This window comes from Phalacrocorax carbo, chromosome 6 (genome assembly GCF_963921805.1).
Source record: "Phalacrocorax carbo chromosome 6, bPhaCar2.1, whole genome shotgun sequence".
Classification (NCBI taxonomy): domain Eukaryota; kingdom Metazoa; phylum Chordata; class Aves; order Suliformes; family Phalacrocoracidae; genus Phalacrocorax; species Phalacrocorax carbo.
The window spans coordinates 11,961,314-11,973,527 of NC_087518.1; the positions used below are offsets into that span (position 1 = coordinate 11,961,314).

General features: G+C 46.8%; 1 protein-coding gene across 2 annotated transcripts in view; it reads left to right on the top strand.

Annotated features, from left to right (window-relative positions):
• Positions 1-12,214, top strand: part of GRIP2 (glutamate receptor interacting protein 2) — a 130,972-nt gene that overhangs the window by 87,936 nt on the left and 30,822 nt on the right. For both annotated transcript variants that reach the window (XM_064453713.1, XM_064453712.1), the window contains exons 10-14: positions 3,891-4,016; positions 4,910-5,062; positions 5,283-5,469; positions 11,204-11,349; positions 12,015-12,095. In XM_064453713.1, the coding sequence (XP_064309783.1) occupies positions 3,891-4,016; positions 4,910-5,062; positions 5,283-5,469; positions 11,204-11,349; positions 12,015-12,095 (693 nt within the window). The remainder of the gene's footprint in view (positions 1-3,890; positions 4,017-4,909; positions 5,063-5,282; positions 5,470-11,203; positions 11,350-12,014; positions 12,096-12,214) is intronic.

The following is a 12,214-nucleotide window of genomic DNA, read 5'->3' on the forward strand; positions in this document are numbered from 1 at the left end:
AGGGGAAAAAAAAATGATGTTTTGATGAAATGCATGTGATTAGATGACGTTCTTCAAGGATGTGAATAGGAAAAAAAGGTAACATCTGTGCTTGAATGGGGAAATTGGAGTTGGGAATCCCAGGGTTTTGCAGTGCTGAGTGCTGTGCAAGCCGCTTCCTTAGTGCCTCAGATAAGAGACTTTAATGGAGAGGGAGGAAAACAACCTTGGTGCGGGCAAATATATTTCCAAGCTCAGTTTTCATTTGCCAATGCCTAGTAAGGTGTTGCAAAGGACAAGTCAGTAGGTAGGATCCTGCTGGACCTCCTTAGGAAACAAGTTGTAACACAAGTGTTCATCTTCTGGACCAGCCTATTTGAATGGCCACTGTGTCTGAGCAGCCGGGGTAGAGTGAATGCATCTGTAACTGCTGCTTTCCGTCACCCCCCACCAAAGAAATACTAGGAAAAATATTCTATCTCCAGGCCCCAAATGCCTGTAAATGTCATTAGGAATTCACCCTGATGAGCATCTTTGTTGCCCACCTTTAGATCCTCCTTCCATGAGAGGCTGACTCAGGTTCTCATATAAACTTCATAGTGAACATAGCTTCAGTACTAGTAAATTTGTTGCAGCTCTTGCCTGCAGTTTTGTTACAGTCCATACTGGTGGTCTTGTAACTCAGGTGTTTCAGGCATGACTGTTCAGTGTCAGCCCCTTTTGCAACTGTTTGCAATCACTTGTCCCTCAGGAACATGCATTTTAAATATACTGGCGCACAGTAGCCCCAGGCACAGCTCTTTTTTTTCCATTCTCTTCTAGCGTGGTGTGGGGAAAGTAAGAAAATACCTGTGTTGTCGTCTTTAAAATGATGTGGTGAAACATAGTCTAACAACATCTCCATGTCTAGAAATAAATCTCTTGCATGTCCACTCCAATTTGTGCAGTATTAAAGCATTTTAACAAAGGGGATGGATGACTTGACCTTTGTGCCCAAGAAAAAATGGAAAGCTCTAATCGTTTTTCAATGGCTGTTAAAATGAACTATTCTTCTATTCTCCTCCTTCCATTAGTGCCCTTGTCCTAATCTCCTTTCAGAATATATGCATTCAGCAGCAGCTCAGGAGAAGGAAGATCTGTGGAAGGACGACTCGGTGTGTTCAGAGCATTTTTACCCAAACCTCCATATGTCAGATCAGTTTGCTGTGGCAGAAATACAAACCACAAACTTGGGAGAATAATTACAACACATGAATATGAAAAATAAGGGCTATACCAGTTGTTCCTGCTTTTGATTAAGCTCTTGAACACATGAAGGGAAGGATGCTGTTCATCCACACGGCTGTTAGGAGGCAGAGGTGTGTGGCTGGAGACCAGTGCTTGGCCTTGAACCTTCACCAGTGCTGATGGGGATGGGAAAGGTTGATGGTGGGGACAGGAAGGAGAGTGCTTTGGGCAAGAGGAGCAGCTCACAAAGCAGTGCTCTGTAGTGGTGCAACCAGGCACAGCACCGTGCAGCCCATGGTGAGCAGCTGAGCAACCACACCAAAGCTGACAAACCATGATTGGACCTGGGAGAGAGGCTGCTTTCTGCTCCAGACACCAAGTGCCAACTCCACAGGCTGCTTTTTCTGAGTTTAGGGAAACAAATAGGGCAGAGGAAAAATGGGCCATGCAAAAGCAAACCGTTGTGGTTTGCAAGAGAGTGAAGCCTGGGGAAAGCAGCCTAGGAGAGAAGACTCTGCAGATGCATCCCTGTTCAGGACTTCCATTACTGAGTCCTTCCAGTGTGTGCCTGCATGGGGCTTGTCATTATATTTTTTCAATGTGGCTTCTCATGCAATCAAAATCCAGTTATTGAGGAGGTGGAGAGGGATCCGAAGCTGCAGCTGCCATCCACAAGTATGGTCTAATGCTGAAGCACCGGATTTGTCAAACTGAGTTTGCTTTCTTTGTGGCTCTGGGGGCATTTGGAGAATTTGTGGGAGGATTACGCCCTGCTCACAAGATCAACGGGAGCAGATGGTGCCTAGGGGCGGTGCTGGGATGGATGGGTTTCCTCAGGCAGGGATGATGTGTGAAAGCTTGGGGAAGGCTGTTGTAGGTTTTTATCACAGAATTGTCCAAAATCTCTTCTCTCCCCCAATGCACTGACAGCTGAGTTTCAAAGGCACTTTTTTCTGTTGTCAGATATGAGCTAAGAATTTATAGACAAATGGGAGAGTTTTAATTACTGTAAATGGATTAAATGATTTTGTATATATGCCCATAAGCTCTGTCCCTCATGTTCAAAGTGTTTAATTTTATTAAGAACTTTTTTCTTATCTAGATATGGCTACATGTATTAATTTGATTATTGTTTTTAAAAGCTGCCTGGCTCTGAATTTACTTTTGAGTCCACAAAACAGAAACCCCAGAGCTGGAAGTATATTTTTTAAAAGCCTGGTATACTAAGTGCTAAACTCACTAAATGTTTAGCAAAGACTAAATATGATCAGTATATTGGTTGGGAATACCTGACCTAAATAGTTTGATGCCTGTGATGCATTCACACAAAATGGATATCCACTGTTAAAGGCACTAACAGGTGACCTTTAGATGAGGTCTCTGGGTGGACTCAGTAAATAAATTGAGTCCCTGTCCCAGATTGGCACCCTCAGAAAGCTCAGCCAGTACCAGCAGTGGTGGTGTTTCTGCCTACTTCGAGGACACAGAGCCTGGAGGACATCTCTTCTTGGAAAGGCAGTCCCCAGTCAGTGCAAGTGGTTGCGAGGTTAAGAGCTCTGGGATAACTCGTGGCTCTTGTGACGCTCCACTGTGGGATGCCGTTCATGCTTAGCTGAATAAGAGACAGTTGCAATCTTACTTATTAGCCAGCAATTCTTCTTGGAAGAAAATAGATCTACCCAGCATGGTGTAGAGGTTTAGGAGAGAAAACCCAATGCTGCTGGGCAAGGAAAATCAAACTGACCCTGTGCTGCCCAGGAGCAAGAGGAGCGTCAGTGAGAACAGACAGGGACCTGTGCCTGGGGGGATGTTTGAAGCACTCCAGAGGGGACCTGTGGCATTGTGACCTGATGTCGCAAAGCCACAGTTCCTGGGACAAGGGATATCCAGATGATGGACATCATGCTGCAACAGATTTCTGCTGTATGCTGGGCTCGGGTTAGGGTTGAAGCTGAAGTAGATGTGTGGCCTTGAACAGAGTCTGCCATGTTGGTGCCATGTTTTAGTTTACTGTTTGCCACAGCTTTGGCATCTCTTCCTGTGTCGGTGGCCCTCTGTAATTGCTTTTATTCAGCGGTGTATAAAATCCCTTTTGGGTTCTGGTGTGCTGGAGGTGGCCCTCCTGTATTCCCCTCTTTCATCCGTACGTGCACCCTGCAATGGATTCCTGGCCACGAGCAGCCACTAAACAACCAAATGCTGAAGCCAAGCAAAGTGCTCAAAGCAGTCTTTGGCATGTGTGGAAGGTGCTGAGCCTTGTCCCCGGGAGGGCTGCTCTGGAAGCAAGGTGGGAAAGAGCACAAGGAGGTTTCCCCAGTACTGTTGGATAATGATGATGGCCTCTGTGGGAAACTTGTGGCTGGAGGGAGCTTCTGCATTTTACACAACAGACTGCAAATGGTAATGACATCTGTGTGCTGCCAGCACGGCTTAGTCAGGCCGTTGGCTCAGGATGTGGAGTTTTTTATGGGGAAGGGGTGGATTTCTGCCACTTCGCATCAAGTGTCATGAGGTTATGTGGGGATGCGTTTTCGCTGCTGGTGCTTGATGCGCTGTGGCTGGATCCTGACTTGTTCAGAGCCAGTATGAGGCTCTTTTCTAAATGTCCTGGCTTGTGCTTCTTACCTTTTCTTTCTCTCGCTTCTCCCTGCCTGTGGTGATTTCTGCTTCCCTGGTGCCATCAGTCAAGGTGCAGAAGAGCGACCACCACCACTGCTGGGACCCATGTGTCAACTACTGTCACACCCACCACCCTGGGCACTGCAAGACGCCCACATGGACCCAGACGTCTGGACAGGATTACTGCAAATGTAACCTCAGTGTACAACATTGCCCCCATCCCTGCATGTATTCATTCATGTTGTGCCCCCCATTTCCGTAATACTCAACTCCATAGCAGCAATTGTCACTCATTTCCTCCTTGGTCACCTGGGGCTCTTTTCACAGGTCCAGTGCTGAGGTGCAAAATCAGCATCTGCAGCCCAGCACGCGCAGATCTGGTAACTGCAGTGAGAGAGGTGTGCTGGGCAGACCTGTGCTCCTATCCTCTAACTCCACATCCCAGTGCCTGGTTTCATATGGGCAAGGGCAAAAATGAGTTGCTGTGGACAAGGAGGGCAGATCTGGTGGCATGCAGGAATGTGATACATCAACGCATCCAGCTTAGCCCTGGTGTCACACAACATATTAGCAGCAGGATTATGGCTGCTTCAAAATCTCTCTGTAAACCCACCTCTTGCAGGATGCAGCCTCTGTTCAGCCCCAGTTTTCTTGTCTTATGACAGTAACACAGGGAAGAAATGTTCTGCTATGTGTTGGGAAGCAAACAGGGCAGCTCAGTTGCCCAGCAGCTAAAGTTCAAGCTGTGGTTTCTCTTTCTATGTGCTTAAGGTTTGTTAGTGCCATCGAGCCAACGTGCTGTTGGCTGCCCTGAATCCGTGATGCACTTCTCACCTGGTGGCCTGGATGCTGCAGTGACAGGCAGCCCAGTCACTGGAATCACTGAACACCAGACAGCAATGTACAACTTGAGCCCAAGCCCAAGCTCCCAGAGCTCTCCAGGAGCTGCAAGCCCAGGACAAAGTTCTCACCTCAGTCAGAGGGGGCTAGTCCAAACACATTAGCTGCTTGATGAACACCCATTAGATGAACCTGCTGCTGCACTCCTCTGTGCTCATCCTTAACATGCTCTGTATTTCCCCAGCTCTGGTGGCTGCCAACTTCTCATCTCCCAGCATGAATGCGCAGGGCTTTCCCTGCCAGAACTCAAACACGCTACCTCGCAGCTCCCACCCCATGAGCCCCCGCACCACAATGCTGAGGAGGAGGCAGAAGAAGAAAGAACACAAGAGCTCACGTAAGAGTGGTGGTGGGCTGGGTCTGGGTTGGAGGGGTCATGCATGCTTGCCTTGCTGTCCTTATTGTTGACTGTTACCCAGGGTAGGACTGCTCATCTCAGCACTGTCAGTAACTCCCTTATCCGTGGTCACTGTCCCCACCACTGCCAGACCGAGGTCTGTGACCAGACCCGCTACACTGACTGTGGCTACCCTGACTTTCTGCCTCTCTCCTTTCAGTGTCGCTGGCCTCCAGCACGGTGGGTCCTGGCGGGCAAATAGTCCACATGGAGACAACAGAGGTGGTGCTCAGGGGAGACCCTTTGAACGGCTTCGGACTTCAGCTCCAGGGAGGCATCTTTGCTACTGAAACCCTGTCTTCCCCACCTCTCGTCCGTTTTATTGAGCCTGACAGCCCGGCAGAGAGGTTAGAGACCTTGCCCTTGGATGCTGATGGTGCTGCTGCTGAACATTTCATGGTTTGGTTTGTTTTCTCTCCTCAGAGGCTCATTTAGATATTTACTATCATCCTTGTAATATCTCCCATTCTTCACTGGGCATGGTTTACTGTCACTGCCATTTCTGCACTCGTCGGCTGACCGTGGCCTCCCTCGCACCCCAGGTGAACGTCTTGGCACCAGGCTGCGGCTGTTCTGGGAGGAGGAGGAAGGGAGCGTGTGTCTGTGTGAGAGAGCCATTCCCATTCCTTTTTTTTTCTCCTTTCTCTTTGAAAGATAAAGCTTTTGTCTGCGTGCAGAAAGGGGAAAGATCTAAATGGGTGGGCCCAGCACTGCCTGGTTTCATTGTAGCAGAGCCCAGCTATATAAATTGGCCTAAAAGCAAGGTTTTGAACCTCAGAGGAGGGCTCTGGTTGAAGAGCAGGTAGGTGCTGTGTTTAAGCGCTTTTGCCTTTGGCTTTACAATGCTGGGAAAAGAGCAGAACAGAGGAGCAGCATTACCTGCTGCGTGTCACCCCCTGGGGATATCAGGAACAATGATTCCTCCAGTGGCCGAGTCTCAGCTCGGTAACTGTGGTTGCTCTGGCTAAACTTTTTCCAATACCCTAGCTGGGTGGATTTAAAGTCTGCTTGAGTGTCTGTGCACAATGATGTAGATGCCCTCTAACATTGTTTATCATACTAAATGGATCAGGTTCCAGCATGAGTTGAGCTCTTGTGGGGTGGAAAGGAGAGCTGGTTTCATTAGGCAGATGAAATAGTGAGGTGAGCACAGGGATGGCACTTCTGTCCCTGTGCTGGTTTCTTTTCCCGCCTGTAATTTCCACAGGTGGTCTGTCTTCCCGAGGCAGTGCCTGAGGTGCAACGACGTGGCAGTGTTCAGCGCCTGCTGCAGACACTTCCTTGGGAGGAGAAGCCTCCTAAGTCCTCACCAGCATATGCTGATGGTTTGGTGTCCCCAGGCCAGCCTGGGGAAACAGCACACGGGAGTCATATGCCAGGGAACGCACCTGCAAAAGGAAATGCAAGTCCTTCCCGTGCAGAGCGGTCTCTGTGTGATAGCTTCTCCAGGCGGCTGAGGGCAGAGGCAGGGAGATGCACAAGCACCTGGTGCTTGTGTCCATGGGAGGACAGGGACAAGGGGCTGGCATAGGAAAAAAAAGTTGTCCTGAGTGATACAGGTGAAGAGAGGTTTCAGAAGCCTTTTATGCCTTTTGTTTGCTTGTTTCCAAACAGGGTTTAAAAAGGAAAATGATGGTGTTTTGGTTTATTTATTCTGTATTACCAGGGTGAATTTGGCTTGCCTTGCAAAGCACCAATCTCCTTTTATATATCAGGCAACAACAAAGCCTGCTGTCCCAGGGGAGGAGGGAGATGTGCTGAAATCTGCATGGCTTTGTTTTATCCTCTTGCCAAGCCTGGAGCGAAAGCAAAGACTCGCAGTGCAGTCTTGCTTGGCTCTAATGTGTCACACGCACCGCCCTCCCTCTCGGCTGCCCACCCAGCAGGATTTGTGCTCTCCTGGCTACTACCTGCTTGTGAAAGGGATCAATTCTCTCTACATTTTCAGCCTGGATTTGATTTGGGGATTAAATATCTGCTGTGTATTTCTTCCTTTCCTAGACCATGCTGCTCTGCCTAGCTGGCAGGAAAACACTGCCTTTCCTCCCTATGTTGAAGTGATGAGTGCACTGGGTTTGCAGCAAGGTGAAAAAAGGCAGGATTTTGTTTTCATTTCACTTTTTGTTTCTTGTTTGCTTGTTGGAGCTTGTTTGCTCCATCTTTCCTTAGATACCTTATTCCCTGCCCTTGAGAGGTTCTGCTGTAACTGCAGCCCAAGACATTAAAGTAATTTTTCTCGCCTTTACCAAGCCAGGCTCTCGGCTGAGGCTGGGCTATGCTCTTGTGCTGCAGTTGCTGCTTTCTGCAAAAGCAGGTGAGTGGTACGGATACAGACATCAGGCTCAGCAGCCTGAGTCTGTCCTGCATGTTCACACACTCCTGTGAAAGACCTGTGAATCTGAATGTGCTGTTCCACAAGGGCATGACCCGCAATCACTTTGTCCAAGTGGTTTGCTGTGGAGGAGCTGCCTCTTGGATGTCTAGCAAATTTGAGTATTATCAGGGAGGAAGACAGCATCACCCTCCTTTCAGGGAGATTGGGCTGCCTCACATTTATTATCTGGTTTGTGCTAGCTTGTGGCAGGTGGTTTGAAGCAAAAGTGCTCACCTCCCTGGCTTGTGATTTGTTTTACAGCTGAGAGCCTCTAATAGACCTCCCTCCCCACCTGTTGTTTTGTTTCCTGGGTGCAAGATGAAGCCTTTGGGCTCCAAATGAGACAGTGATTCAGCCCCTCTTATCAGCAGTGAGGGTGGAATAAGATGATGCCTGATGTCCCCTCTTGGCTGCCTTGAAACGTGCAACTTCTTTGTCCTTCCTCCCCCAGCTGTCATTGACAGCAGTGGGAGTGTATCTGGCTTCTCCATCACAGTATCCAAAATCAATGCTTCCTGCTGAGTTACATGTTTTCTAGCTCTGCTCAAACACAGTTGTATGAACATTGTGTTTCTGGCTTTTGAGTATGAATGGTTTGCAAAAGGAAAGTTTAGCAGCTGGGTGAAGTTGTCAGTAAAGCTTTGATCTTTTGGGGGCTGGGACCCACCTGCCGATGTGCGGACACAGGTGTACAGACATACACACATGTGCATGTCTGATCTATGTAGGCCAGCTCGGAGCTGTGTAAGGGCACAACGGATCAGTTTCTGCAGCCCGCAATGTGGCCATGGTCGCAGATGCTGCCACTCACCCCACAGTTGGAGTGACCACGCAGATACTGATGATGCTGAGTGAGATCTTCAGCACATACCCTGCCAGAGGCTTGAATTTGTGCTGCTCTGCATTTAGCAAGACACCTCTGCTGCTCCGTTGCTGTCTTTGAGCCCAAGGAATGAGTCATGACAAAATGCAAATCTCTGCAACCCCAGGAAGACATTCCCATCATGGACTCCAACACATCTAAGGGGCTGTCTTTCACTGTGGGAGATGCCTGTACTCTTGTTTGTTCTGATTTTAAAGCACTTCTCCTCCCATGACCACAAAGCACTTTGTGAGCTCTGATGTTAGTCTGCATCTCTGAGACAAATGCCCTCTCTTTAGGAAATCCATCCAAAAGGTTCATATAGGATCCCACAGCAGAGCCAAGGAGAGGTCTGCAGGAGCCTTGGCTCCCAGGGCACTGCTCCCAGTTCAAGAGCGCATGAAATGTGGAAACTAGTGTCTCTGGAATTATTCTGAAGAGTTAACAAAGCACATTGGGTCGTCTTGCCCTCATGGAGGGAGCCAGAAGGTTGTGGCTTTACGCCACAAACTTTTACAAACCTGTAAGACTGGGCCTTAAACAACCATGATTGCCTGAGGCTAATAGTAAAAAAAAAAAAAATAAAATAATTCTGACCTAACAGAGCTATTGGCTGTGAAACACCCAGGGAAATCTATCTTGAGTGAAGAAACACAGGAAACAGTTGTTTTGCGAGAAGGTGACTCTGGTGGGAAAAGTGGCAAATGTTTGCTTAGATGCTGAGTAAAAGTCTCCTGTGGTGTCCCAGCCCTTGCGGCTGAAACAGTGGTGCCAAAATGGATTGTGTCCTTGTGCAACCTTGAAATGACAAAGTGACGTCTGTGTGATGCTGATGTTGATCCCTCCTTTCTGAAAGGTACATTCTGGCCATAGCAAGAGAGCTCTCAGAGCTGGAGGAGGCGTTTCTGTCGTAGTCCTTAACATCTTCATATTTATAAGGTGACATTTCTAAGCACATCTATGTGGCTGCCTATCTGTGAGCCCAGTAAAAGACTGTAATTAAACTTGATGTAATTTATTTGCAAGGGTGGATTTACTTATACACCATGGAGTTGTCTGTCCTAATCCAAGTCTCCTTGAACAAACACTTCTGAATTTACATCTCGTAAAATAACCAGCGTTCTTCCATGGGTGGCAAGAACTCAAGCAGCAGTGTAAATATACTGCAAGTTGAATACCTTTCTACCAGTAGAATAACCTCCCTAGGCTCTCTCCAAACTTGCTTATATCTCAGCTTTTGATGGGCTACCAGCACATACTGTTGTGCTTGTGCATTTTTCTTGAATTTGGATGTGTGCATTTTTTTTCTTGATAACTTGGCCTTTCATATACATCCTGTTGTTTGGAGGCGAATAACACAGTGAGTGTCCATTGCCTTTGATATTATCTTTGTGTGCCCAGAAACTGCGGTTCGATGTTTTCTTACGATTGAATTGGGTGTGAGTGATGAAAAGTGTCTGGAAGGATTAGTAAAAAACAAGCTGTCTTCTGTGAAATATAAGTGGAAGCTGACATCTAGAAAGGAGAGGGGAAAAAAATGTGCTAGATTATTAAAGAGCAGGGGAATAAAGATTATCTGGAGAAAGCTCAAAGCAGGATAGCCGATGCCTTCTGGGAAATCTCTGTCATAAAATAACTCCAAATGTAGAGGTAAACTTTAGACTTGTTCCCATAACCCTCAACCTATTTTGGAGACCACTCTGTAGCTTATGTTAATGATGGGGGAGGAATGGTTTCCCAAGCTCTGCTTAAGGGGGCAGCCTTACTGGGAGGTGATGAGTGGAAAATCTGAAAAGATGTGATTATAGCAAACAACTGATGAATGGTGTGGAGGAGAAGGAAGATGAGCAATTGCCCATGGCCAGTCACAGGGAACACTACACTCTTCATTTTGTAGAGCCATGGGCCAGCTCATGTAAGGTGTAGGATTGTCTTGCTGGTGTTACAGTATTTAAAGAAAAAAAAAAAAAGAGAGAAGAGAGGGTGAATCTTGAATGTGGTGGTTCACGTGTTATGAAAACCTTGCTTATAAATACAAAGGGGTCCCAAGAGACAAACCGTGCTGTAGCAGTATACCTCCAATGTAGCCTTGCCATCATTGTTCTTCTTCCAAAGTGAAAAATAAAACCTGCTGATCTGGCTCTTGGAAAAAGTGGGTCTAAACCAAAAACCCCAAAGTGCCAGCTGTGCTTATACTGCTGGGATATCGCACTGGAATAATATTGGCCTTTCAAGGCAGTTAAACAGTATCAATGTACAGTTGGCTTCCAGAAATGCAATTACAAGGGATAAATGATTATCCAATTTGCTGAGACATTTCAGTGAGTTCATTGGATTGTAGCTTCAATATTAGCCATGTATTAAGCAGAGGACTCTGGGCAATATTCAGTGCCATTAGTTTGGGTTTCAGAGGGCACAGGCACATGGAAAGAGCTGTACACTGTTAGGGTGGGAGGGCACATGCCCTTGCATTTATCAGTTTCATCTCTTGTCCGTGGCGTTGACTTTTAGGAAGGTGAGTGTTGCTTTTTTTTCTTCCTGGAAGTTGCAGGAAATATGACTAAAAATGGTTATTTAGCAGCAAACTATGTCTGAACTTAAGCAAACCACAAGGGTTTGCTATCCTGTGACCTTCCAGGGGCTCTTGGTACTGGGACAGGCACTGCAGAATGAGTTATCTTCTCTTTGGGGCCACTTCTGCAGGATTTGTCGCTACTCTGTGTTTTGTAACAGATTTGCCTGGCAAAAGTAACTCATGGCTGGCTGTGGGATTGTTTTTTCTCTCCTTTCCTCTTTTTCCCTGCCTCCTTGTCCCCTTTCCCTCTTTTCCCAATTTGGACTGCAGGTGTGGGCTGCTGCAAGTAGGAGACAGAGTCCTTTCTATCAATGGCATTGCGACTGAGGATGGGACTATGGAGGAAGCTAATCAGCTTTTGCGTGATGCTGCACTCACAAACAAAGTGGTGCTCGAGATTGAATTTGACGTTGCAGGTATGTTGCCAAAAGGCTGCTGCTCTTCCCTATGAGCAGGACTCTGCTAGTGCCTTTGCTAACCCATAGGAGGGAGTATATTCACACAAATACATAAGGTTTTTGCTAGAGCTCAGAGGGAAGAGCGAGAAGACCCTGTGAGGACCTTTTCCATTTCTTGTTGTTCTCTAATGTGCACCGAGATGGAGGGTCCTTCTGATCCTTTCATAAATGCCTGTGCTTGCCACTTGGCTGATATAAACTTAAGTAGTAGATGAACAGGCTACCCACACTTTAAATATTTGCTCATTAATATGAAAAATATTTATATTAATTTATGGCCTTGAAGAAAGGAGAGAGCCAAAACTGTTGGCTGGGGCTAAAGTGCAGCTTTGTATTAAATAAAATAATTTTTAGAAAAGTTTTTTCCTTTTACATTGACAGAGCTGACTCAATCGTGAAATACAGCATGATGTGAGCACTTCACTTGATGTTCAGAGCATGTATTTTTAATGAGAATCCAAATTTTAACCTGAAGACCACAGGGCCTCGAATAACAGCCTTATTTGAATGAATAAAGCTGAGTTTTATGGGCTTGTTTTTCTTGGTTCCAAAGAAACCATCCATGCAACTGAAAACTCTCTCTTTTCTCCTATTTTCTTTTTTGTCTGTTTTTGGTTTTATAGAGTCTGTCATACCCAGCAGCGGTACTTTCCACGTTAAATTGCCCAAGAAAAGGGGTGTAGAGCTTGGAATTACAATCAGCTGTAAGTATTGCTCATACTTGTGCTAGCAGTTGTAAGAGCCACTGCTATCCACCCTGGCACATCAGAGGGGCCCGGGGGAGACTGATAAGATTATGTGGGGTTTCCTGGTATTGCTTGCA